At 36.2% G+C, this 24,926-nt stretch overlaps 1 protein-coding gene across 2 annotated transcripts in view; it reads right to left on the reverse strand.

Annotated features, from left to right (window-relative positions):
- LOC133523764 (facilitated trehalose transporter Tret1) overlaps positions 1–24,926 on the reverse strand; it is a 68,127-nt gene that overhangs the window by 40,618 nt on the left and 2,583 nt on the right. The window contains exon 1 of one of the 2 annotated variants that reach the window (XM_061859487.1): positions 16,431–16,834. The exons of the other annotated variant lie outside the window; for it this stretch is intronic. Within the exon in view, the coding sequence (XP_061715471.1) occupies positions 16,431–16,538 (108 nt within the window). The 5' untranslated portion in view covers positions 16,539–16,834. Of the gene's footprint in view, positions 1–16,430; positions 16,835–24,926 lie in introns of those variants that run through there. 2 annotated transcript variants of the gene reach the window in all.

Here is a 24,926-nt window from a genome sequence, read left to right on the forward strand (position 1 = left end):
ATTAATGTGTCATTTCTGGTGCAAAGGCTGTCTATTGCGATTCAACCCGGCAATGCAGCGAGCGTGATGGGCATATTTGTACCGGGGATTGTGCGGGGCGTTTCCACTAATTTGTATTGTGTGTTTATTTAATTTTAGATTTATTTAGGCTTCTTAGATTTAAATTAGTGTTCTTTAGAGTTGTATTTGGTCTTTAAAGTAACATGGCGTCATCCAATTCAAAGCGTGTAATAGTTTGTACCCAGTTCGAATTCGTTTCATTCTACAGCTTTTTCATTGTTCTGTAGGTAAATAAAAATGGCAAAATCTATAAAATAAGAAACAGAATTAGGTATATGGCCTTGTTCGGTTTGCCAACTCGATGGGGGTCCTCAAGTCTCAAGGACATATATGAATTTAGATTTACTTTCTAAACCTAATTTAGACTCATCTTATAAAATAATAAATAAACAATTTGCTTGTGTAATAGTATTGTTAAAATGATAATAGAAAGTAAAGTCGAAGGAAAAAGGGCAGAGGAAATGAAGTAAACATGGAACAACATTCCCAGGCTCACTTCCATTAATGTTTTATTTATTTATTTATTTGGTAAATATACTAAAAACTAAACTACAAAACTTAAAACCTAGATCTAAAAATAAATAAAACTAGACTTAAAAAACTTACTTAGATCTAGGTTTTAAATTTTGTAGTTTAGTTTTTAGTATATTTACCAAATACATTTATCATTTTTGAGTATTTATTTAAAATATATATATATATATATATTTATTTATATCTTTATTTGGCAACTAGTGACCCACTAGTGGTTTTGCTGTGCTCTAGAGCATCAATCAGCTTTGTTGTTTTTCTTATGTCTGTGCCTCCTTTCTATGTCTCAATTTTAGATTCAGAATGCTCCGTTCCATGGCTTTTTGGGTTGTTAATATTTTGTTTCTGGTTTGTTGGTAAAAATCGAGGTTTGGCATGCATGGGAATGGATAGATAAGCGAAGGTACGAGGCAGGAAACTAATATCATTTTCTTTAATTTACCTGAAGTAGGTAGGTGACTTTAGAATTTCTTTAAAGCTCCATAATTTATTCCCAGCCAAGTTTACACGTCTCACTGACTCATCGTGGTGTCTTGATCTTTTAAATGACTCTTGGACATATTCTAATAAGACACTGTTAATGTGTGCTGGTGACTTTCTTCTGTTTGCCATAATTTTAGTTTTGTTGTACTTAGTTCTTGGCTAATTGCATTGCTGATATAATTAATTTTCTTTTATCATTGACTCTAATTGCGTTGAATTTTCTGAAAAGAATATGTCATCGGCGATTCTTGGATTACTTAGGAATCGACCTCTGATGTTTTATACCTTTGCTTGTCCATTTTAATATTTCATGATGTTATGTAGTATAGTATTTAAATTCTGGGAGAGAGGGTGTCACCTTAAGAAACGCCTCTCTTTCTTATAAATGTCTTGTATGTCTCTATAGGTTATGTCGGAAATGGAATATAACAATCCTTTAAGGCTCTCCACATGCTGATATGGGATATGGAGTCAAATGGCTTGGCGTAGTCGATGAACGCCAAGTAGATCGGGCGTTTCATTTCATGGTATTTTTCCATGATCAGCTCTAACGAGTAGAGGTGGTTTATAGTTGAGTATGTGCTTCTAAATCCCGCTTGCTCTACTGGCTGGTGCTCTTCGATGTAATTTGCAAGGCGTTTATCGACGCAAGAAGCAAATAACTTGTAGAGATTCGATTGTAAGCTGATTGATCGATAGTTGCTTATGTCAATAGGGTTCGCTTTTTTTGACAACAGCACAATATTTGTTTTAGATTTTAGCCCATTCAGTAGAGGTTTTCCTGTCGTCTAAAATTTTATTGAACCCCTGTAAAATATTGTAGGTAAAAATGACTTTGTTCGGTATGCCGTCTGGACCACTGCTTTTTTCTTTCTTTATATATATATGTAGGTATATATTGCTGTTATGTTTATACATATATGTAAGTCTATCTTCTTCTTCTCCCTAGCGTTATCCCGGCCTATGCCAGGGTCCGCTTTCCTACTTGCCATCCTCCTCTTTGCACGATCCTGGGCGTCCTCTCGTGTGCTCACGGACTCCCGTTTACGCTCATATCCGCTTTTACGACATCGAGCCATCGCTTTTTTGGTCTGCCGTGGTATATGTGTAAGTCTATAAGTAGAATATTGTTATATTGTTTAGAATAACTTGATTTGTGTTTCATATTTCTTCTCGTCATCTACAATCTCGCACTAACTACAAGTTTTTGTTTGACCAAATGGTTGACGGTAGAAAATGCCTTAAGGCATCAATTCCGCCATTTGTACAATTTTATATCATGCAATAAAGTTTATATTTTGTCTTAGGTGATCTTTATTTCAGTTCGATCAAATCCGTACTTAATTAGAGTACTTTATATTCAGATAGTGTAATTAAAAAAAGAAAAGAAATCAAATACAACAGGTTTACATTTGCGCGTTATTATAAATAAAATCTATTTTTACGGCTGATTGCAAAATTATGTCTACATGCGAATCTAGTTTACCGATTCAATTCTTTCTGAGGCGTCATCCAATAATTACGTCACACAAAATGTAGAGTTTTTGGACCCCCCCTTCTAACCCCTTGTCACGCTTTTCCGTCTTTAACATGTACTGTCACATTTGGTATGACGCCCCCCCCCCCCCCTGTTGATGTGAGTTGTGACGTAATATGTGAATGACCCCTGGTAGGCAAAAAAACTGTGAATCTCACGATTGTCAGTACATTTTTTTATTTAACAAGGGTGTTATTTAACAACTAGACAAAGAGCGTCTGAAACACCTACATCCTGTTATTATGTACATATTTAAATTCAAATGGTTTCTACATCTGTACCAGTTTAGGTATTAACAACATTACACTAGTCACTCACTTAAAAACTATGGGAAACACGGAAAAATACAGTGTTTTCTTTAGACTCAGGTGAACCAATATTGCTACTGACTCACTTGAGTCATAAGAAAAAGCATGCACTCTTCACGTTAAAAAAACTTAATTTTAAATATAATATACTTGAATTTAAAACGTGCTTATAAGTATTCACTTCCCCTACCTTCATTCTCGATAGATCCAGATATCCTCACAAAGTACGCGACTTGAGGAAATTGATGCAGTTTTTGGTCAAACCGTCGAGCCATCAATTCTACCAAACCATTTTGTATCCAACGTGTCAAGAAACAAGAATCATCGTCTCTGGAGTTAGATAGCGATGACAACATCAGCGGACGTGAGGATTAAAATAAATCCACATACTCGTAGTTAAGTAAAATAAGCCTGTACCTCTCTCATAGAATAAGAAGATAATTTCTATAGAAAGTTGTTTTATTTTCTTGCAAAAAGAACATAACTAACAAAATTTAACATAAACAGCATAAGTGAACCTATTTTTCAATTTTTATCCAAAAATACTGGTCTTTAAAATGTGTAATCGTATATTTCTGAACTATTAGCCACTTGAATGAATGAATGAATGAATAGAGCTTTATTAATTCCATACAGATTGACTTAAATTAAATTACACATAAATATTACCATTGATAATTGATTCCTTCATGCTAAGTACAATAATTAATAATACATTTAAACAAAATTTAAAGGAAAAATATCAATAACATGCAATAATTTAATTATTTGTGAATAAAATTAATATTTTAAGAATCCTATTATTATTATTGTGTATTACATTATTATTTTTATTTATTTATATTATTTTAAATCTGTGTGGACCCCCTTCGGGTAAAAGCCTCCTCCAAAGAAATCCAGGTTGTTCTATTTCTCGCTACTTGTATCCACCCTTTTCCAGCTACCTTCTCTATTTCGTCGGCCCACCTAGCGCGTGGTCGGGCTTTTGCTCTGGTGCCTCTAGGACCGGTCCACTCTACTGCTCTTTTTGTCCACCTATCGTCGCTGTATCTAGCTACGTGGCCAGCCCACTTCCATTTTCTTTGCAGGCAAAATGTTAAGGCGTCATGAAGTTTGGTTTTGTTACGTATGTCTGTGTTCTTGACTCTGTCCTTTAACTTTATATTAAGGTAGCTTCTTTCCATTCGTCTCTGGGTGGTCTGGATTTTATTTTGAGTCTTGCGATCGTAGGTCCAAGTTTGGCAGCCATAGGTAAGGCATGGCAAAATGTCCGAGTCCATAACAATTTTTTTCGATGATAGCGGGATACTATTCGATTTGAGTACTTCTTTATGGGACCAATATTTCTTCCACGTTATGGCTATTCTTCTGTCTACTTCTTCTATATTCATCTCTTTTTTAAAGGATATTTGTTTGCCTAGGTAGACATAGCTTTCTACATATTCGACAGACGTGTTGTATATCAAGATAGGGTTTTTATAATGGTTAGTCATGATTTTTGTCTTATCGAGGTTAATTTCTAGCCCTATTTTTGTACTAGCTTGGTATAAGTCATTCATCATAAGTTGTAACTGACACGAACTCTCTGAGAAAAGGATTAAATCATCGGCAAACCTGAGATGATTTAGATACTGGCCTTTCATGTTGATACCCAGGTTAGACCATGGTAGGTCTTTCATAATATATTGAAGGACTGCGATAAATAGTTTCGGTGAAATTGGGTCCCCTTGTCTGACGCCTCTATTTATGTTAATTGTTTCGCCTGTTCTGTCAAGCTTGACTCTACTTGTGCTGTTGGTATATATGTTTTTTAGAATATTTATGTACTTTTTGTTTATATTTTGCGTCCTTAATGCTTCCCAGATACTGTTGTGAGATATAGAGTCAAAAGCTTTTTTATAGTCTATTAAGGCTAAATATAGCGGTCTTCGGAACTCTTGGTACTTCTCTATTATCAGGTTAACTACTTGGATATGATCTGCTGTGTTGTATCCGCTTCTGAAGCCGGCTTGTTCGATGGGTTGGTGTGCGTCAATGTCTGGGCATATTCGTGCAAGTAGGCAGGATGCGAATAACTTGTAAAGGCATGGCATGAGGCTTATCGGTCGGTAATTCCCTATGTCTGCTGGATCACCTTTTTTGTACAGTAAAATAATTTCTGATTTTGTCCATAAGTGTGGCACCGTTTCTTCAGCTAGTATTTTATTAAAAAGGATCGTGATAGGTGTTAATAGTAGTGTTTTTGCAAATTTAATACATTCATTATTGATACCATCGGGCCCTGAGCTTTTTTCTGACTTTAGTTTATTTATTTGCTTCAGGATTTCAGCTTCAGAGAACTCCTGAGTTGCGGAGGAATCCTCGCATTGAATATTAACAGTATGAGGCGATGATGACTCCGGTTGGCTATAGAGCTTTGCATAAAAGTCTGTTGCTGTGTTTATAATACTTGTTCTGGAACTAGTGCTCGTAGAGCCCAGCTGGAGTGATGGAATCCATTTCTTAGATTTATTTAATTCTTTATAGGCTTTTTTCATAGATCTGGATTTGTCCAAGTGTCTTTGAATGGTTGTAGTTCTGTGTAAGTCATAGCATCTTTTTATTTCTTTGTTTGCTGATTTGTAGAGTTCCTTTAGCTCTATCTTTTCAGTTTCAGTGAGTTTTGATTTTCTTTGTAACTGGCTTCTTTCTTTCATAAGTTTTAGTGCTTTCTCAGATAAGATTGTATGCCTTTTATTTTTTTGAGAGCTTTTTAAGCTTTCCAATATGGAGTGCGTGATTTTCATACAGTAATCATCGTTATTATAGGTTTCTTGACTAAACAAAAGCGCTGGTATATACCTATTTAAGTTTTCGCGATATAACTCCTGTTCATTCAGTGTTTTCAGTGACATTGAGTTGTTAGAAAAGTTGCGTCTGCTCTTTTTCGTTGCATTCAAGTATAATGTGGTTCGTACCAGTCTGTGATCAGATCCAAAAGGTAGAGATGATATTACTTCGTATTTATTGAAAAGATGTGGCTTTGTAGACATTACGTAGTCAATCTCGTTCCTTGTGTTTTTATCCGGGGAAATCCATGTCCATCTGTCCTTAGGTTTTAGCTTGAACATTGTATTTATAAATTTCAGGTCATATTCGTGGGCGTATTGAATAAGCCTCTCGCCTCGTGTACTTCTTTTGCCGTAGCCATAATTACCAGTAACTCGTTCATATTTGTTAGGAGCTCCGATCTGAGCGTTAAAGATCAGATTAGCCACTTACTAACTAATATAAAAGAAGAAATTTAGTTTTTTCGTTTCCTATAAAATCATGTCTAGTGTAGTTATGCTGTTTTTGTAAACATGCCTTCAATTTAGATAGTTTAATACGTCAGGAGTACGTACCCAACGGGTGAGGCAAAACATTGGCCATAGCGAGATGTCATCGGACGCAAGATGGCAAGGGAGACAAGTAAAGGAAACCAATACAATTTTTGTTTCGATACCACGAGAAAAAGTAAAGGGAGGGCTTTTTTCATTGAGTCCCGAGACGCTTTCAATGTTATTTTTGTTTACCTACGCTGGACATTTGGTAGACGAAAAGATTAATTTTTTTTGGTTCGTCTGGCGAAAAGATTTAATCATTATTGAGTTTAACAAGTCTTAACCAGATTTTTTTTGGGTCCCAATACCCAGCGGTCTTATTATTCTATTATTTTAAATTGTATAATTTCGGTATCGGCAGTTTTTGCTTCTTTTATGTTCTAGGTATCTAGAATAGGTCCGCGAGACAGTGGTAGCTTGCGTCTGTCCGTTCCACCGGTGGCCGCGAACGTTGCAGTGTCAATGTCGAGGCCAACGCATAACGACGTTGATGACACACAGCAGGCAGGCTGTGACGTCATACAACTAGTAGATTGAATTATGCTAAAGCATTTTATGAATATAGTGCAGCCAGAGTGTAGCAGCAGTTTATGATGCGAAGAAATATTTCTATAATAAGAAAAACAATCCTAAAATATAACAATACAAAAATCAAATTAACCTCAATCGTAAAAATAACACCCGCGAACAGGCGCCCTGAAATATGGACAGAATAAAACTATAAAACCTAAACTTTTTTAGGTTAACTCCATAAAGAGGCTAATTCGGACGTACAATTTATATCACAATGATGTTATTTTGTTATCATTCACGCGTGCATTTCGCTCGAACTTGTCCGGGCATGTATTAGCGAACAAAAATATATAATTTAGATATCATTTTTATGTCTAAATAAGTAAATAAATATAAGTTTGCATTGGTTTCTTTGGATACTAAACATTATGCAGGGCGCGTCTGTCATGTCCGTTCCGCCGGCCGTCGCGAACCAGTTGCAGTGCAGTGTCAATGTCAAGGTCGGCACATAGCAAGATGTACGTCACTTATGTAAATTATAGCATAAACCATTCTATGAATAGCATATTTACATAATATTTGTATATTAATGTGATGACATTTGAAGAATATTATTTAATTTTCATTTCTATGGAAATCAAATTGGCAGTAGAAAAGCATATTTTTTCATTAAGATAGGCCGAGATTTTTATTTTGATATTGTTCTTAACTAAACTTTTAAATATTTGTTATACGTACAAATACGTACGTTCATAAATATTAGTTATTGGACACTACCCGGGTAATTTCGAGAAGTATTGGGACAACATGCCCTAAAAATAGTTTTTAAAACTCTTATACTCATATAAAAGTAGTTCTCGCATATATGTTCAGGTAGTAAGTACATATATAATATATAGGACAATACATATATAATTATAGGACACACACTCAGCATATCTGTTTTTTTTTTGTATTGCAAGTTTTGAAACCTATAAACCTAAGTAGTTTCTCATTTTTTTTTTCTCTTTATTTCGTTGTACTCATTGTATCAATAACATACCAAAAATCATAGAGAATGGAAAATATTTAGAAGTGGAAAAAGATTTTCTCTTTTTGTATGGACGAGTGCGTGGTATATTTTTATTTTATTTTATTGATAAAAATGACATTACAGTTGAACCAATGCGTCACGAAACTTAGACTAACAGCAATAATAATTATAAGTATTAACAATTATAAAACAATATAAAACAATAATGGCACATTAACAAATTAAATTGGAACAGTTGAGCACCTAGCATCCATCGCCTCACAGAATCTCAAGCATATAAGATCTCCCCTATTAACATGTTTTAATTTCCATCCTAGCCAACCACAACCATGGGCAAACAAACATTCGATTGATAGCAACAGGTCAAGGGAACCTTCCACGTTCTCGTTTTCTCTTACAATTGGGACACTTCGAATCGTCCTTGGGTATGGCGATCGAAAGACAATAATTATGATGAAAATATCTACGACAGATTTACAACACGAGGGCAAAGTACTTATAAAGTGTGCTATTCAGAACTGTTACCGAATTTCGATCGGATATATTTTTGTAATTGCTTTGATTTTTAATTTGGAAATTTAAATGTTCATAATAAAATCTTGAATATTTACAATTTCTTAAAAGAATATAAAGTTATGTTTTTTCCTAACGCAGTCAGAGTCAAGATTTAAGAATTTATAAATAGATTTAAAGCCTTAATCGGGTCTCTATTGTTTCCCATAAAGTTTTAAGTCATAGTGTATTGTTTGTCCGCATTTTCGTTAGCCACAATTTGGTTTTTCTCAGAAACGCGTAACTTTTCAGGATTGCCATAAAACAAACCTAACCTAACCTATCTATAGGATAACCTAAGGAAATTCCTGAAAAGTTAACGGTTTCAGAGTTATGATATGACTAATGATAATATGACTATATCCAGTAAGTACCTAGACTTGGCTCACGAGATAACCGCCTTGTGGGATGTTGATTGGACGATCATTGTCCCGATAGTCGTTTCAACGAATGGTCTCATAGCGAAGAGTCTCGACCAACACCTTGAGAGACTCTCGCTAGGTGGTTGGATCAAGGGTCAGATGCAGAAGGCGGTGATCTTGGACACGGCGCGGATAGTCCGCCGGTTCCTCTCTCTGCGGCCCTGACCACCGGCAGCTTGGGCCCTGCCCCGCTGCTGGCGGCACCCTAGGTTAGGTTTTTTATAATGTGTTTATATATATTTTGTATTGTTTTGTAAGTGTTTTTATATTTTACTTTTATATTCATATTATTAATGACCTAGCCTAAGACCAAAAATAAATAAAGGGAATAATATGACTATCATTACATTATGACTTTCAATAATTATGTCAAACAAAGGTATCCGGCCTCAATCACCTTGCTTTAAATTGCGTGGCACGACAAAGACCGACACATATTCTTAGCTTCTTCATCATCCATCAGAGTCACCAAGTTTACAAATCTTATTCACATATTCGCATATACTAATGGAATTAGCACCGTGACACATAACAAGGATCTTGTTAGACACACCCCAACTAATGTGCAGAGCAAACTTTAAGTGGAAAATATCTATCAATTGGTACTAAACACGGCTTGACACGTGCCTAATAAGCTTACTAATGCCACGGAATAAGTAATATACCAATGATTACCGGCCGAATCTACCAAAGTGTGATCTCCAATATTAATTAATGTTGTATGAAAATCAATGTCAAGTTATAGAATGGAGATGAGAGTTCAGACAAGTTGCTTGTGAACTAGGTACCTGATAACGTGATAGTGCTTGTAGGTATAGACGTACCGGATGTTCATTTAATTATATACAACCTTCAATTAGAGTAATCAGTAGTATATAAATATCCCTTATAAAGGATTCCTGCCTCGAATTCCATTGTTTCGAAATTCAATTACTTTACATACAATGAACAATCGTAATATTAGTTTAATACTAGGTACCTAACCTAACTGTAACATCGTTTATTTTTCTTAAAAACTATTTTTAATGTACATACTTAACGTAAGTTTCTTAGAAATTCACGGAAATCCTGAAGCAATAATTCCGCGTAAATTCACTTTCATTATCTAACAATGATACGCTCGGTAATTAAATCGAACGTCATTGAATCCGGCGTGAAACGTGGAAAACTGGTTTGTAAGCCTCCGGTAGTTTAATTAGTGTGTCGGCGAATAGAGAGCCTTGCGATACCCTGCACCTGTCGTTTATTTTATTTACTATTTTATACAGACTATATATAGAGATTAGTTTGAAGTCCTGCGTAGCTCCATTCAAAATGAAATGATCCCGCGCCTGGAGTTCGGGAATCGGGTTCTAATGTTATGTAAAGGATTTCAATTGCCGCGAGATCAAAAGTCTCACTGGTGCCTAAACTGTTATCGTTTTTTACTAAGTTTCGAATATTTTTGATCTTAATATTCATAAGTCACATATCAAATTCGGCAATTTAAAGTCATCAAATCACATTTTTGCGAGATTCGTTCAACAACAATTTTGATCACTTTTGTTTTACGATTTGTACCATGTCCACAAAATAACCTAAACCTAACCTATTCAGAAGAAAATACCAGGTACATTTTAATTAATTTTTAATGCTAACCTGTTCTGTGAACAACATTAAGCCACATAATGTATTCAAATGCATGCACTGTCAAAATTTTACGCCGTACCACAGGCCGTACTTAAAACATCCTATAGCATAAAAACACTCTGCCATTGATACCAAATTGAATTAATAAAGAGTACCTACTGAGTTATAATCAATAAATAGTCAATCTACAATTCAATTCGGTTTATCTAAGTTAACTTTACGATATAAAATTACACTTCTAGTAACTGGCGAGGACAAACAAACCAATGAACACAATTAATTTATAGGTGTTTTCTACTGTGACGTGGTCTGAAGTGCAAACAGCCTCAAACAGATATTTAGTGTTAAAATCTGGTACATTAGTTGCGTAGGTTAAACATTAAACGAGTTTCTAAATCTAATTAAAAATTGTATCGATGGCTTGCTTAAATGTGTAGCAAAAAACGTGTTTGTGCAAAAGCGATTCGTTAAGCTATTCTTATAGCTTAGTGCTCTTGCACTAGAGGCGTATTCTGATTGTAATAAAAGGCTATGGATATCAATTATATGGAATTATGTTGTCCATTTGGGTTTTAGAGAATTTTTAATTAGCTAACGGTTGTGCGCGATACACGACACAGTTCATTAAGCCACTAGGTAATATTTTGATTATAAGTAAGAATTCAATAACGTCCATGATACTTGGAAGGTGTCGTGCTATAAGTTTAAACGCTAACTGGGTTCAGATTCAAATCTAACCTACTCCCGATTTAACTGTAAACCTACTTTATTGACCGCCTTTTATTCACAACACACATTTGATTCCATGTCGGTCTCTATAATCTATATAGTCGTGAACCGATAATTAATCAATAATCACGAATTGTAGATGCACGCAATTTATTTGAACTTTGGCGGTTCTATTTGATTCAGTCAATCACTTTTGGCTCAACCAGCTGTCAAAGAGCTGTCTAAGGTGTAAATACTGTACAGGAGACCAAAGAGCTCGCAGCTTCCTAGTTCAACGTTTCAGCTTAACATTCCAGCGAGGAAATGCTGCCAGCAATGCCAGCATCTTTGGTACAGTACCTCATGGAGCATTTTTTAACTTACTTATATCATAGAAAAATATTATTTCTTTATGGTTGTCTCCTTTTTCGTTTTAGGTTTAGTTATATTTTTCGACTTTGTTGTCAAAATGAATAAAACTATTGTATATTGTCAGCTTTGTAAAGATATATTTTTCCCTTTGCACTATCGCCCCCAACATGGGGCGAGCGAGATGACAAGGGGCGCAGGCAAGCTCTGGAATTCGTAGTAAATTCGTAGATTACCTCGGTTTTGAACCATCAGAAAATTAAAACTCTCGTTTTAAATTAAAACTCTCGTTTTAATTTTCTGATGAGGGGGTTCTTTTCTTGTGATTCCGATCGCTTACCGTGTGTCGTGAGGCTACCGACGATCATCTATCTGCCTTTTATAGCATTCATATTTACCTATTGAAAGATCGATAGAGATGGATTTAAGCAACCTTCAAATTTCGTTGTTATTTTATTATACTTATCCTCTTGAGAACTTGACGTTCACGCAAACATGTTCACACAAATACACAAAGACGTGCAAAACCTGTCACCGACAATCGACGCATCATTAAATCGAGGCACAATATCCGTCAAGAAATGATTGAGCGCGGTATTTTTATATTGATAGCACATACAAGTGGGACACGCGACTTTTTGCTCGTTATGAAATGAGAGAAATAGGACGCGAATCACGCGATGACAGATCGCATAAAAAGTATTGCTGTTGCTGTTAATTCTTCCCTACTACCACACGTCATCATCAAAGTCATCATTCTCTCCCGGCGACAGCGACTACATAAAACAGCTACTGTCCGCCCATCATTTTTATATCAGTATTTACTTCTTAAAGTATTTTGTTTTGATTTTCGTAATAGATGACCAAAAGATTTTCTAAATTTTCTACTGCTATATTTTGAACTCACAGATACATATAAACGTTTCTCGATAGGAGTGTCACTTCTATTATTGGATATTTGTCATAATCTTTCAGTACTTTCAAATCCCTGTTGCTCCCGTGATAACGATGTACGAGTATGATCATTAATCGCTACAATGCTGTGCGACTTTGAACTTCGAATCACAAACGTACGATGAACGTTTGCGCGACAGATCGCTATGGCGATAAACTGTGTTGTTTTTTTTCTGTTTATAATAAAATGACGACAAGTTCAATACGTTAACGTATTCGGTGTCGTAGCGCAAACGATTGGCATCTTGGCTAGGCACCCAGGTCGTATAACAATATCCAAACTTAGACAAATTGGAAAATCTGAATACCGCTCTTGCCTTGGCACTCACAGCCTGTCGTTTCGTGCGCCTGAAGTATTATGATGATTAAAATGAATGAATATGTATTAAAATGAAAATAATTTTATTTTCAATAAGGCCCGCATATTTGGGGCCGCATTCGCACTGATTTCATTCTTTTTATTTTGAATAAGAGTGTAAAAAACTACTAGTCATTACAATGTGTTGACCAAAAGACATAATCGGTACCTGCTTAAGTACCCAAATAATAACTTTTGAGTTTTGCAGTTTTTTGCCTTATTATATGACTCCTTAATACGAGCTTTAATGAGGCCATTAATCAGCTTCAAGCTTGTGCAAAAAATAAAAGATGGTTATTCGCCATAATACTCTCATTTTATTTGTGAGCTGTTTTGTTAATTCCCAGTTCGTCACGAAAAAAAGCCGTGTATTAAAAAAGCTATGCGCAATTGCGCAGTGCGTTGACTACCCCACACGCTTCAAATCAGCGATGAAATACACGGAATATACACAACACTGAAAGTTATCCCTTCTCCATAAATATGTATACCCCGCCCGTAGCTTTGAATACACAGGTACATATACACCATTTCCCACTATGAAAAAAGTTTAAGATTGGTCAATAAGTTTTGATTGGCTAAAATAAATTAAATATTTAACGTTGTCGGTATGCGCGCAGTAGCTACAAATACAAAAACACTTTAACTGTCCATCGGTGGTTATGCCTTTTGAAATAAGGTCCACCGATGGACAGTTAACAGTGTGGGCGATGGTACAGTTGTGGTCGCTCGCGGCACAATTCCCGTGGGTTCATTTTTGAGCTCTAGTCAGACTTCTAGTTATTCTAGTTCGTTGTTCAAACTATGCAGATAGGATAAGTACTTGCCTACATAATCCAACCTACTAAAACTTGAGCAAACGAGTAAACTCAATGACCTAATAGTAACGAATTAATTTTAAACATTACAAGGTTACTTCACGCTCTAAAGTGTCTAAACAATTAGAATCGAAACCGATACAGAATAAATTGCAAAATAATGCCCGATAGTCAAAAGTGGGTAATCGCTGTTGACATAACAGCTCGTTTGTTCATTACGACCCATTAGCACTAGGCCTACGTCAGATGTTACGGAAACTTTCCGGTCTTCGAGAAGCAACTAAAAATCCCAATGTCTATTTTAAAGAGCATACACACAAGATTGTGTTCCCGCCGTTGAGTAAGGTTGCCAGAGCTCAACGAGGGTGCGGAGTGTTAGGGTCGGCAACGCGCATGTAACTTCTCTGGAGTTGCAGGCGTACAACGGCTACGGAGACTGCTTACCATCAGGCGGGTCGTACGCTTCTTTGCAACCGACGTAGTATAAAATAGAAGGTATACCTAACAAATATAGCGGGGATCCGTTTAAACATATTCGGTATCGTGATGTAATTAGAAAAAAGGAGAAAAAAAATTGTTTGACGCAAAATAAAAATCTATGGGGCAGGTCGTCTAAGTCCAAGATTGGTGTTATATAATAAAAAGTTTCTTGAATTTTTTTCTAATCAGAACATATCATACGACCGATTATGCCCTTAAAAGGATCCCCACTCTTTTAATTACACCTTGTAGAATATTTTTGAAGTTTTTATTTTTTATTGAGAAATGTTACCCCCTAATTCTTTACTATAAGAACACATGGAAAGGAGTTTTAATTAATCTGTGACCCGCCAGAGTTCGAATTTTCAGACACTTTTTATAGCCACGATTTTTTATCTAGAATCCAGAAAGTATAATGACGTTTGCGGGCATGGTATAAAATAATGGTATAAAATTAAATATTAGTATTTTTAACTAAAGTTACTTTTTTTAAGGGCTTGCGTGCTCTCTTCTCATTCAATCGTAGTCGTAAAGTTGCAAAAAAACTGATTACAGTTTACTTTGAGTATCTCATTCTTAATTAAGTAATCTAAATTTAAAATGTACTTTATTGGGACAGCACAAAATTATAAAATACAGTAAACTTAAATAACAAATAAATAAACTAACCTATTTTATTATATATAACTTAAAATAAACTTATAAGTAAAAAATGCTCCCAGCGGTATCATGGTCGCATTTTTATCACCTGTCATGTCATGCGTCACTTTCGCACTTACATACTTGATAGAACGTGACAGGCGTGGTGACAAATGATAAAGAGCCGACCATCTTAGCCCCACAGGTCGTCACTATGTGTTACGAGTATGGTGCCCAGAAGACTGGCAGCGTTATCCCTTTGTACCCTTTGGATGGCTAGACTTAGTCTTTGGCCGAAGTAGCTGCCAGCCCTCTGGTCGCCAGAGTAATCTAAATTGTACGGGTGTGTATTTAAAATTACCGGGTTATGTAGGAAGATCCTCCGCAGTCATTAGTTTGTAATGAGGTAATGTTTTTGACCAGATTGCATTCGTAAACACAAACAGTGCAATTAGCACTGCGGCACGTGTTTGTGTGCACGTGTTGCTTCATCACGGCTATTAAAGCAGGATTCCGCAAACTACGGATTCGCGTTCTAGTTTAAAAAAAAAACGCTTATTTTACTACATTTAAAGGCTTCTACAGACCTTGCAACAAATGGCATACGATTTTAGATAATTGCTGGTTAAGTAATGATCAACGAAATTAATTGATTGATCATTTGCTGCCATATTATTGGTACGCTTTGCAATATGGAGAGGCCGTAACTCTTGTTATTAAATGTTGTTTTAAATGGGAAGACAATTTGAGTGTCTATGTTATTGTTAAAATATCTTAACATAAAAGAATAATCACCGAAAGCGCTATTAAGAGTTATTAGTTTATTCTCTAACCGGCGGTCTAGTTTCATAAACCAACCTCGAAACGAAAGAACGAGGGAACCATTCGTTATGATTTCTCATAAGTCATAAGTTATTCATTAAAATAATGTGCACTTAAGTAGGTCTAGCTAAATTTGCTATTGCGTACATTATATTTTAATTCCAATATTATATTGCCTTAATTAATGTATTTAATAGATGTAAATATTTTTAATGAACTAAGTATGCTGGCACGCAACAATAGAATAAATATTAGCAGTTATTTTTTATCCAAACTTAGTCAAGAAGACCACATCCTCTATGAGTTTTGACCCTAGAACGATGTTAAATCAATATCATCTAAAAGGTGTATGTCTTCTTTGCTGTTTTGAATGTTTTTGTTTGAGAGATTAAAACGCTAGTCAATTGGTTGTTTAATAAAATTGTGAATTTGACGAAAAACAGTCCCAGACTTAGGCTCTGTTGTATATGTATATACAAGTTACAGGTCGTATTTTTACCGAGTGCCATAAGTTTATTGTGTTTACAAGTATATTATATACTACATAGTTTAATCGGTTTATTGCTCTATATTTTATTCTTTTTTGCTGTGTATATTCCCAAGGCAGAAATGTAGAATATAAGCAGCTGCAGTCAGAATGTAAAGTTTTATTAATAAGTTTTATTCTTATAGAATAATGTTTTGTTAAATCTACTAAGTAGGTAAGTGATCTGATTAAATCGTCATGCACCAGGGGGCGCGGTAAGCGGCGAGGTCAACACTAATTTAGCATTTTACGATCCTTGCGTCAATTATTGAAGAAATAGTACTCGCCACTGAATACAGAACGAAATTTGTGGTAAAATAACTCACCTTATTGGGCACTTTTTCCTTCTCCGTATACACGAACCCTGCATTATCGTAGCCGCACTTTTCTTTCTCCTTTCTCTCAACAATAAATCCAATCTTATCACTGATCATGTTTTAAAAAAATCACCGAAAGAAAAAAAACGGCTGTAGCTACACTTCCCTGTGCTTAGACCGGAAATTAAAACTAAATTTCACTGGGCGCCGTGTTGTCTATGGTAGTTTTCCCGCCAAACGAAGTGTCAAAATCAAGAGCGGGAAACCCGTTCGCCGTGTAGCCCGCGCGAAGACTGGCGCGCGGTCTTAGAAAAGGTTAACCCAAATAAACAGTAAAACTTCCATTAAAGCGGAGAGATTGGTTTAACGCGCTCAATGCATTTAATCATTGGTTTTCTCACTGCTAGCTGCAGCTCACTGACCGGCTAGGTGTAGTAGGCAGTGTAGTGACTTGGATATTGTGCAATTGTTTACATTGCTACGGTCACGCATGTTCGATTCGCATGTTGAAATTCGTTGTGAATTCAATATTTGTTGCAGTTATTTCAGTTGGTTGGTTTTTCAGTTGGAAAACTTGGAAAACGTTAGTACTTATTTACACATAAAACGAAATTTGTTCGTTCATTTTTTGATTTATTATGTTTCCTATGTCCTTCTTCCTTCTTCCTCGCGTTGTCCCGGCATTTTGCCACGGCTCATAGGAGCCTGGGGTCCGCTTGACAACTAATCCCAAGATTTGGCGTACGCACTAGTTTTTACGAAAGCGACTGCCATCTGACCTTCCAACCCAGAGGGTAAACTAGGCCTTGTTGGGATTAGTCCGGTTTCCTCACGATGTTTTTCTTCACCGAAAAGCGACTGGTAAATAACAAATGATATTTCGTACATAGGTAAGTTCGGAAAAACTCATTGGTACGAGCCGGGGTTTGAACCCGCGACCTCCGGATAGCAAGTCGCACGCTCTTACCGCTAGGCCACCAGCGCTGATTATTATGTTTCCTATGTATTTAATGAAAGCTACTGCAATTGGTTTCAATATTATTAACCAATCAAAATTGTGTTTTTTTGCTCCAGTCATGGAATGTATGGCACCATTCATTAAAAATTGCCAGCGATTAAAAACTGATGGTAAATACTTGTTTTACAGGATTTGTCTATACAATTCCATTACTGGTGCCTGTTCCATTATAGGGGTGTTTACTATAGATGAAATAATTGAAAGTTTTTACGGAACCCTCGGTTCGCGAGTTAAACGGACTCGCACTTGACCGGTTTTCAATATTAATATGCTAAGCATTCAAAACTTGGGAGGACATATTTAGCAGTTTAGCTTTACCGCAATACTTATAATATTAACCCCAGGATGACTGACGCTTGTTGATTAGTCCATACTAATATTATAAAAGTGTGTCTGTCTATCTGTTGCCTCTTCACGTTTAAACCACTGAACAGATTTAGTTGAAATTTGGTATACCGCTAAACCGATTTAGTTAAAAAAATATGCTACCCAAATTACTAGCTCCACGCAGACTAAGTCGCGGGAAAAAGCTAGTACATAATATTGTAATCGTAGGTCACGTCACGACCCAGCGTCATAAATCGTCACCCGGCAATTACATATCGTTACGTTTAAATAATTAATCAACTTTCAGAAGTGGAACGCAGACTTACCACGACCTAACTATGAACCAGTGGCCCCATCCACGGAACCACTGTGCCAATAGGCCATCTTATTATTAAATATCGATTAATGAGAAAAACTATATGGATCAAGTAATAATATGTTTTAAGATAACAGCAGCGGCGTTGTGACAAGGATGGAAGGAATTATATCATTTTTTATAAAATTTCCTTTAGTTAATTGCTTGAAGGATTAATTGAGTTAGTAAACTACGATATTTAGGTATGACTATGCCGTAAAAGTGGTCATTTGTTATCAAATTTCTTTGTTCCGGCTTTTTGCTACTCACTAAGGGAAGTCTACCGCGAAAATATCTGCCTCTCTACCATTGCATATTCGAGCGATAGAGAGGTAGATAACGAGAAAGTAAGGTAGGAGTTTCTATTTTTGTGACTAATGATCAAAAAGTGATCAAAAAACTACCTAAAATTAAACTCTAATATGTACACTAATTAAAGGGTCATTCTCAACTCATGACTGCGGTTAGGCTCAAGTCCGTCAAACTTTTCATACATTTAATATGATTCAAAAGAGTTTGACGGAGTTTAGATGCAAGACACAAACCTGGAGAATGACCCTAAAATCTTTGTACGGGACAACCAGTGGAATGGTTCTTCTTAAGTATATAAACGTTAAGCAACTCGTATATATCGACGTACTGCAATTAAAATATTCCATCGTCAATCATATTGCGAAAATATACTTCCTATTAATTCTCAGAATTGTACTGATGTTCTACGATTTCAAAATATTTTTCTGCTAATGAGATAGGGTCAACGTCGCGTGTCGGAAATCCGATGGTAATTGATTACGCGCACGAACATTCAATATTATGTTATATTTGCGTTGTCTTACATTTATTTCCTTATTGCTGACAACTATGTATAATGTTCCATAACATTGACGGCAATCGTAAATAACACCTTCACCGCGGCAACTAGTGTAACTAATCACGCATACTTAGCATGGCGTCTTTCGACCCCACACCGCAGTATCTTGCATAGTTGAATCGCCCCGATACCGCAGCTGACGTTGTGTTGATTTTACGGGGCTGAGACAACAGAAAAACACTTACCCCCTTATTCATAAACGTCTACTAAAGTTACGAAGCCGCTAATAATCGTTTGTCCCTTTCTATCATACCAATAAGTCGGAAAGGGACAAATGATTATTAGCGGCTTCGTAACTTTAGTAGACGTTTATGAATAAGGGGGTTATTGTTTTATCGGATCCTGAAAGTTAAGAATAGGCTGGATAGCTTAATTACAGTTTGTCATATTTATATCTGTCAGCATAACATCGGGTGTGATGTAGTTTTGGCTTGTATGATAAAATGTGGGCATTTATTTTCCTAATACTTTTACACGCGTTTATGTCTTTTTAGGGTTCCGTAGTCAACTAGGAACCCTTATAGTTTCGCCATGTCCATCTGTCTGTCTGTCTATCTGTCCGAGGCTTTGCTCCGTGGTCGTTAGTGCTAGAAAGCTGAAATTCGGCATGGATAAATAAATCAATAAAGCCGACAAAGTCGTACAATAAACATCTAAAAATTTAATTTTTTTGAGGGTACCTCCCCTACACGTAAAGTGGGGGTGTTTTTTTTTTATTTTTGCTTCAACCCTACAGTGTGGGATATCGTTGGAAAGGTCTTTCAAAACTAATAGGGGTCTTCAACAAACATTTTTTGATAAAGTGAATATATTCGGAGATAATCGCTCCGAAAGAAAAAAAAATGGGTCCCTCCCTCTAACTTCTGAATCATAGGTCCAAAAAATCGTGGAAGTAGACATTCGTCGTCGTCGTCGTCGTCATGCCAATTTTCATAATTATGATTTAAGTTTGTAACTTTAATTGTATGGGAGCGGCTTTTAGGTGGGGGTTCATGTAAGTAACGCTTAATAAATGAAAAAAAGTGCCAAACATATGTATTCACGACCTTATTGCCAATACATTAAGGTAGTGTATAGATATTTTTGGCACTTTTGTCGTATCGATATTTTCAGACGTGACTGCACCAGACACATTAATCTTACTTGAATATTCATGTTTTTTTATAATGTCGCTTTAAGACGATAGTGGAGGACCCGCGTAAAATCGCCCTTTCATACAAAGTAGTCCTCATTTTCCTCTCTGGATGTTCACATTATTGAAAATATTTTGACACCATTTGTTATCAAACAGCTATGCCCTTACGTTGGATTTTTTCGTATTTCTATTTATTATCCCTTTTCGAGGCCGCACCAATCTATAAGGTTTTCCCAAAAAATCCAAATATATTCCAATTACTCCAGCTTTGATGATTCATTTGAAGACAAGTAACATTTCCTGAAATTGTAATCTAATTTGAACCTTAAATCGGAATGCTAAAGTTGAAATCCTAATGGCGTGTATGTGGTCGATGAATCGTACTAAGCCTGGAAAAGGTTTAAAAGAGTTAGGAGCATTTTTTTATGAAATCTGTGGTTAATATACAGTGTGTGTTTTTGATATAACCTCAAACTTAAACTAGACGTAGGTTTTTGTGCTATAGAACAACACTAAAAGATTTTTGATTGTCTTCACTACCAGAGCATAATTCATTTTTGTTTTTTTTTCGAGCGGCAATGTATTGTATTTCGTACATCATGATCACTTGTGACAGTTGTGACGTCGCGTCATTAATGAGACGTTTTGAATTAAACCAAAGTAGTGATACATTGCTTGCTGAATTATTTTATATGGAAAAATAAAAGTCGTCCATTTTTTATTAAACCTATAAAAGTGTGTTAATTACAGCCTAAATAAAAACTACCCTTTGATTATGCGGTCGTATCAAAAATACACGCTGTATATCAAATTGTGTAAAAATATTTTCCATATCCATGTCAATATCCAGAGAGGAAAATGGGGTCTACGTTTGTATGGAGAAGTGGTAGTCCTTTTCCCTCTTAAAATGAGATCGTAACTTCGTTAGTATGGCGACGTCTAGGTTCGTGTTGGGTAGGCACTTCTGAGCCCCAAGCAAACTCTGTTTCCGATACAACGTTCTTCTCTCTTCTTCCTCGCGTTGTCCCGGCATTTTTGCCACGGCTCATGGGAGGCTGGGGTCCGCTTGACAACTAATCCCAAGATTTGGCGTAGGCACTAGTTTTTACGAGAGCGTCTGCCATCTGACCTTCCAACCCAGAGGGTAAACTAGGCCTTGTTGGGATTAGTCCGGTTTCCTCACGATGTTTTCCTTCAACGAAAAGCGACTGGTAAATATATTTCGAATAAATGATATTTCGTACATAAGTTCCGAAAAATTTATTGGTACGAGCCGGGGTTTGAACCCGCGACCTGAGGATTGCAAGTCGCACGCTCTTACCACTAGGCCACTAGCGCTTCTCGATACAAACATTACTCTCTCATTTGTAACGACTAACTAAATTGCTCTGAAACTTTGTACTTACAATAGGATACGGTATATCTATTCTTGTAATTAGTTTGTGTAGCTTCAGATACAATAATTAAAAAAATACAGCGAATTTTATTTTTTTCATACAAAACATATTTTTGCTCTATTTCGTTTGTTTGACAAGGCACTCATGTCATTCTATGTGCAAAGTTTTATTGCAATTCAACACGTAATTTTAAAAATTAGATGAAACTCAGTTTGTATGGGAAGATGAAATTCAGCCGAGCTTGCTGCGGCTGCGGACTCTTAATAGGTACATATTATGTTTTGGCAGTGGGGCGACAGCGACACACCTCCTTTCGGCTTTTTCCGGCTCCGTTCGGCTCAGCATTGCTCCGAGTAATTATTAGGGTTGGCACTGATCAGAGGTTCGCACAACTTGACGTCCCTGTACAGATAAGATGACTTGAATTTTGACAACCCTAAATGGCCGCAAGGGACAGCATAATTCGTCCCTGAATCGCTGTCAAACTTCGGTTTTGTACGAAGTGTCATTTCTGTACGATAGTACTATTATTTTCTGTGGATTTGGTACACTATTTATTTACGTCTACATAACTCGCCTCTCTCGCAGTGCTCAAATTCGGTAGGTAAGTAATTTTACGAACAGTTAACTATTCATTTTGTGTCATTGGTCACACCCACGTGTCTGCGGCCGCCGCCGGATGTCTCTCATCCCGCCGGTTACAACATCCATTATGTACTTGACTACATATAGATAAGAAGACAGGGATCGATCGTCTTATAACTTATAAGGTCCTTTAAGTTGTGGGGGACCCTTTGTGTCTTTATTTCTTTGTTCATTACTAGTAGGTTGGTTGTAGTAACTTAAATAAGGTTCACCGTCATGTATATGTACATAATTATATGTATTAGTCTATCTTTTATACATTATATAAGTAGTAGTATTTAACTATTTATATATTTTTAATATTATTTCACTTCACGTTTAATTTTTTCCTTATAATTTGTTATTATTTTTTCCTGCACCAACATACACAAATGTCTCTGTTTGACCCAATGGTTGACTGGTAGAGAATGCCTTTTGGCATTAAGTTCGCCATTTGTACATGTTGGAACGAAACGCAAGGCTTCAGCGGGGACTGCGGGAGACGGGGGCGACCTCTGTCTATGATATTCACTTTTAGTTAACGCTATGACACTGCAATTTTGAACTTGAAACAAGCAACTGATCTTTCCTATTTTTTATATGTACTCGTGTGGCAGAATACAGTACATTTCTATTTTTAACATTTTTTTATTCTGCCTGGTCCTTCTACAATCCTCAACAGTACATTTCTCTTTATGTGTGCAATAAAGTTTAAATAAATAAATAGGTTGATACAGTCTGTGTCCATAGTAGCGGATAGACCTGAAAGTATCTGCCACCCAGGGCCAGATTTAGGGGAGGGCAACCGGGGCTACAGCCCTGGGGCCTTCACAAAATAGGGGCCCCCACAATAGAGACTTCGGAAAATTTACCATTTTAATTGGAAAATTATTTGGGACCAGGGGGCCTCCACTCCTTTATTGCCCGAGGCCTCCAGACCTCTTAATCCGGCATTGCTGCCACCTCCTAGTAGTTTTACAAATAGATAACTATGTTAACGGCACCAATCATGGGACATTTAAGAGAAAATTTGGAGTATCTTTGATACGAGTATTTCACCGCCAACTGTAAAATTTCTACCGCTTTACGCTTTAGAAGTTGCACGTTGAATTCGTCCTTTATATTTTCTATTTATTTAATGAAAGCTACTGCAGTTGGTTTCAATATTTTTAACAAATTAAAACTGTGATTTTTCGCTCCAGTCATGGGATGTATGGCGCCATTCATTTTCAAACTAACAAATATCAATGAAAAATTAAACTTAAGCAGCTGTTTGGCTCTTGTTTATGGTAAAATGTTGCCAGCGATTAAAAACTGATGGTAAATACTTGTTTTACAGGATTTGTCTATACACTCTATACCATCCCATTACTGGTGCCTGTTCCATTATAGGGGTGTTTACTATATACACCGTGGGCGTTAATAACCCGAACGATTTAAGCCACGCATTCCTTAGGTCAGAAGGAGCAAAAAAGTTTTATGAGTTTGGCCAAATTCGCCTGCACACGACACGTTATTTATTTATACACCTTGATGAAAAAATATCATTACAAAAAATCTTTACTTATTTTTTTTAATATACAGATAACATTTTCGAGTTTACTTTAAAACAAGGCCGATTGCAGAAAACTTTGCATGACAATATCTGGCAAACCATTTCGTCACTATTAAATCGTCAAAAATTGTATTTGACCCGCGTCTACAATTTTCAAATTTCCATAACACGATTTTTTACAGAAAAAATATCAAAGAATTAAAAACTGCCGCAAAGAAAAAAAAAATATCAGCCGCACTCAGTTATACTATTTTAATAATTCTGTTAAATTATTAGGATATTGGTTGATATTTTTGATGCTGCCTTTACCTACAGTAATATACAATACAATACAAATACACTTTATTGCACACCTCAATACAGAAACAGTACAAATACACATAAAGAAGAGGTAAACAACAAGCGGTCTTATCGCTAAAAAGCGATCTCTTCCAGACAACCTTAAGGTATATATCTATATATACGATACCTTCAACTACACCTATGACCGGAGCGTCCTCCGAATTTTTAAAGGATCAGACAAAAAAGGCCCCGAGTAATTCAATTTGTATTAACGTTTTATATCTTTAAATTAAAGATAACGTCAATCATCTAAGAACATACGTACTAAATATATCTACTCACTGGAAGACGTCACTAATAATTAACCCAACTCTTTTAACTAAACGTTATCTTTGCCCTATAACTATAATTAACTATGTTACTGATAGTTTTTAATTAATCCATGTACTACTTATATTACCTTAAAAAACCGGGCAAGTGCGAGTCGGACTCGCGCACGAAGGGTTCCGTACCATTATTTATAAAAACGGCAAAAAAAATTGTTTGATGGGAGCCCCCCTTAAATATTTATTTTATTCTGTTTTTAGTATTTGTTGTTATAGCTGCAACAGAAATACATCATCTGTGAAAATTTCAACTGTCTAGCTATCACGGTTCATGAGATACAGCCTGGTGACAGACGGACGGACGGACAGCGAAGTCTTAGTAATAGGGTCCCGTTTGACCCTTTGGCTCCCTAAAAAAGGACAGGGCGCTTAGCCAACATGGCAATCGTTAACGCTCCGTATCCGTAGCGTTGCGTAGTCATCTCTTTCTATCTACACGCATTGGCATGTTGGCTACACACGCTGTGGTGTTTTAATGATTGGTAATACGAGTAAGATCTGGGTTACTAGCAATATGAGCGCATGTTGCCTAACCATCATTTAATGTTTGCTTGT

The sequence above is a fragment of the Cydia pomonella genome, chromosome 12, assembly GCF_033807575.1.
Source record: "Cydia pomonella isolate Wapato2018A chromosome 12, ilCydPomo1, whole genome shotgun sequence".
Classification (NCBI taxonomy): domain Eukaryota; kingdom Metazoa; phylum Arthropoda; class Insecta; order Lepidoptera; family Tortricidae; genus Cydia; species Cydia pomonella.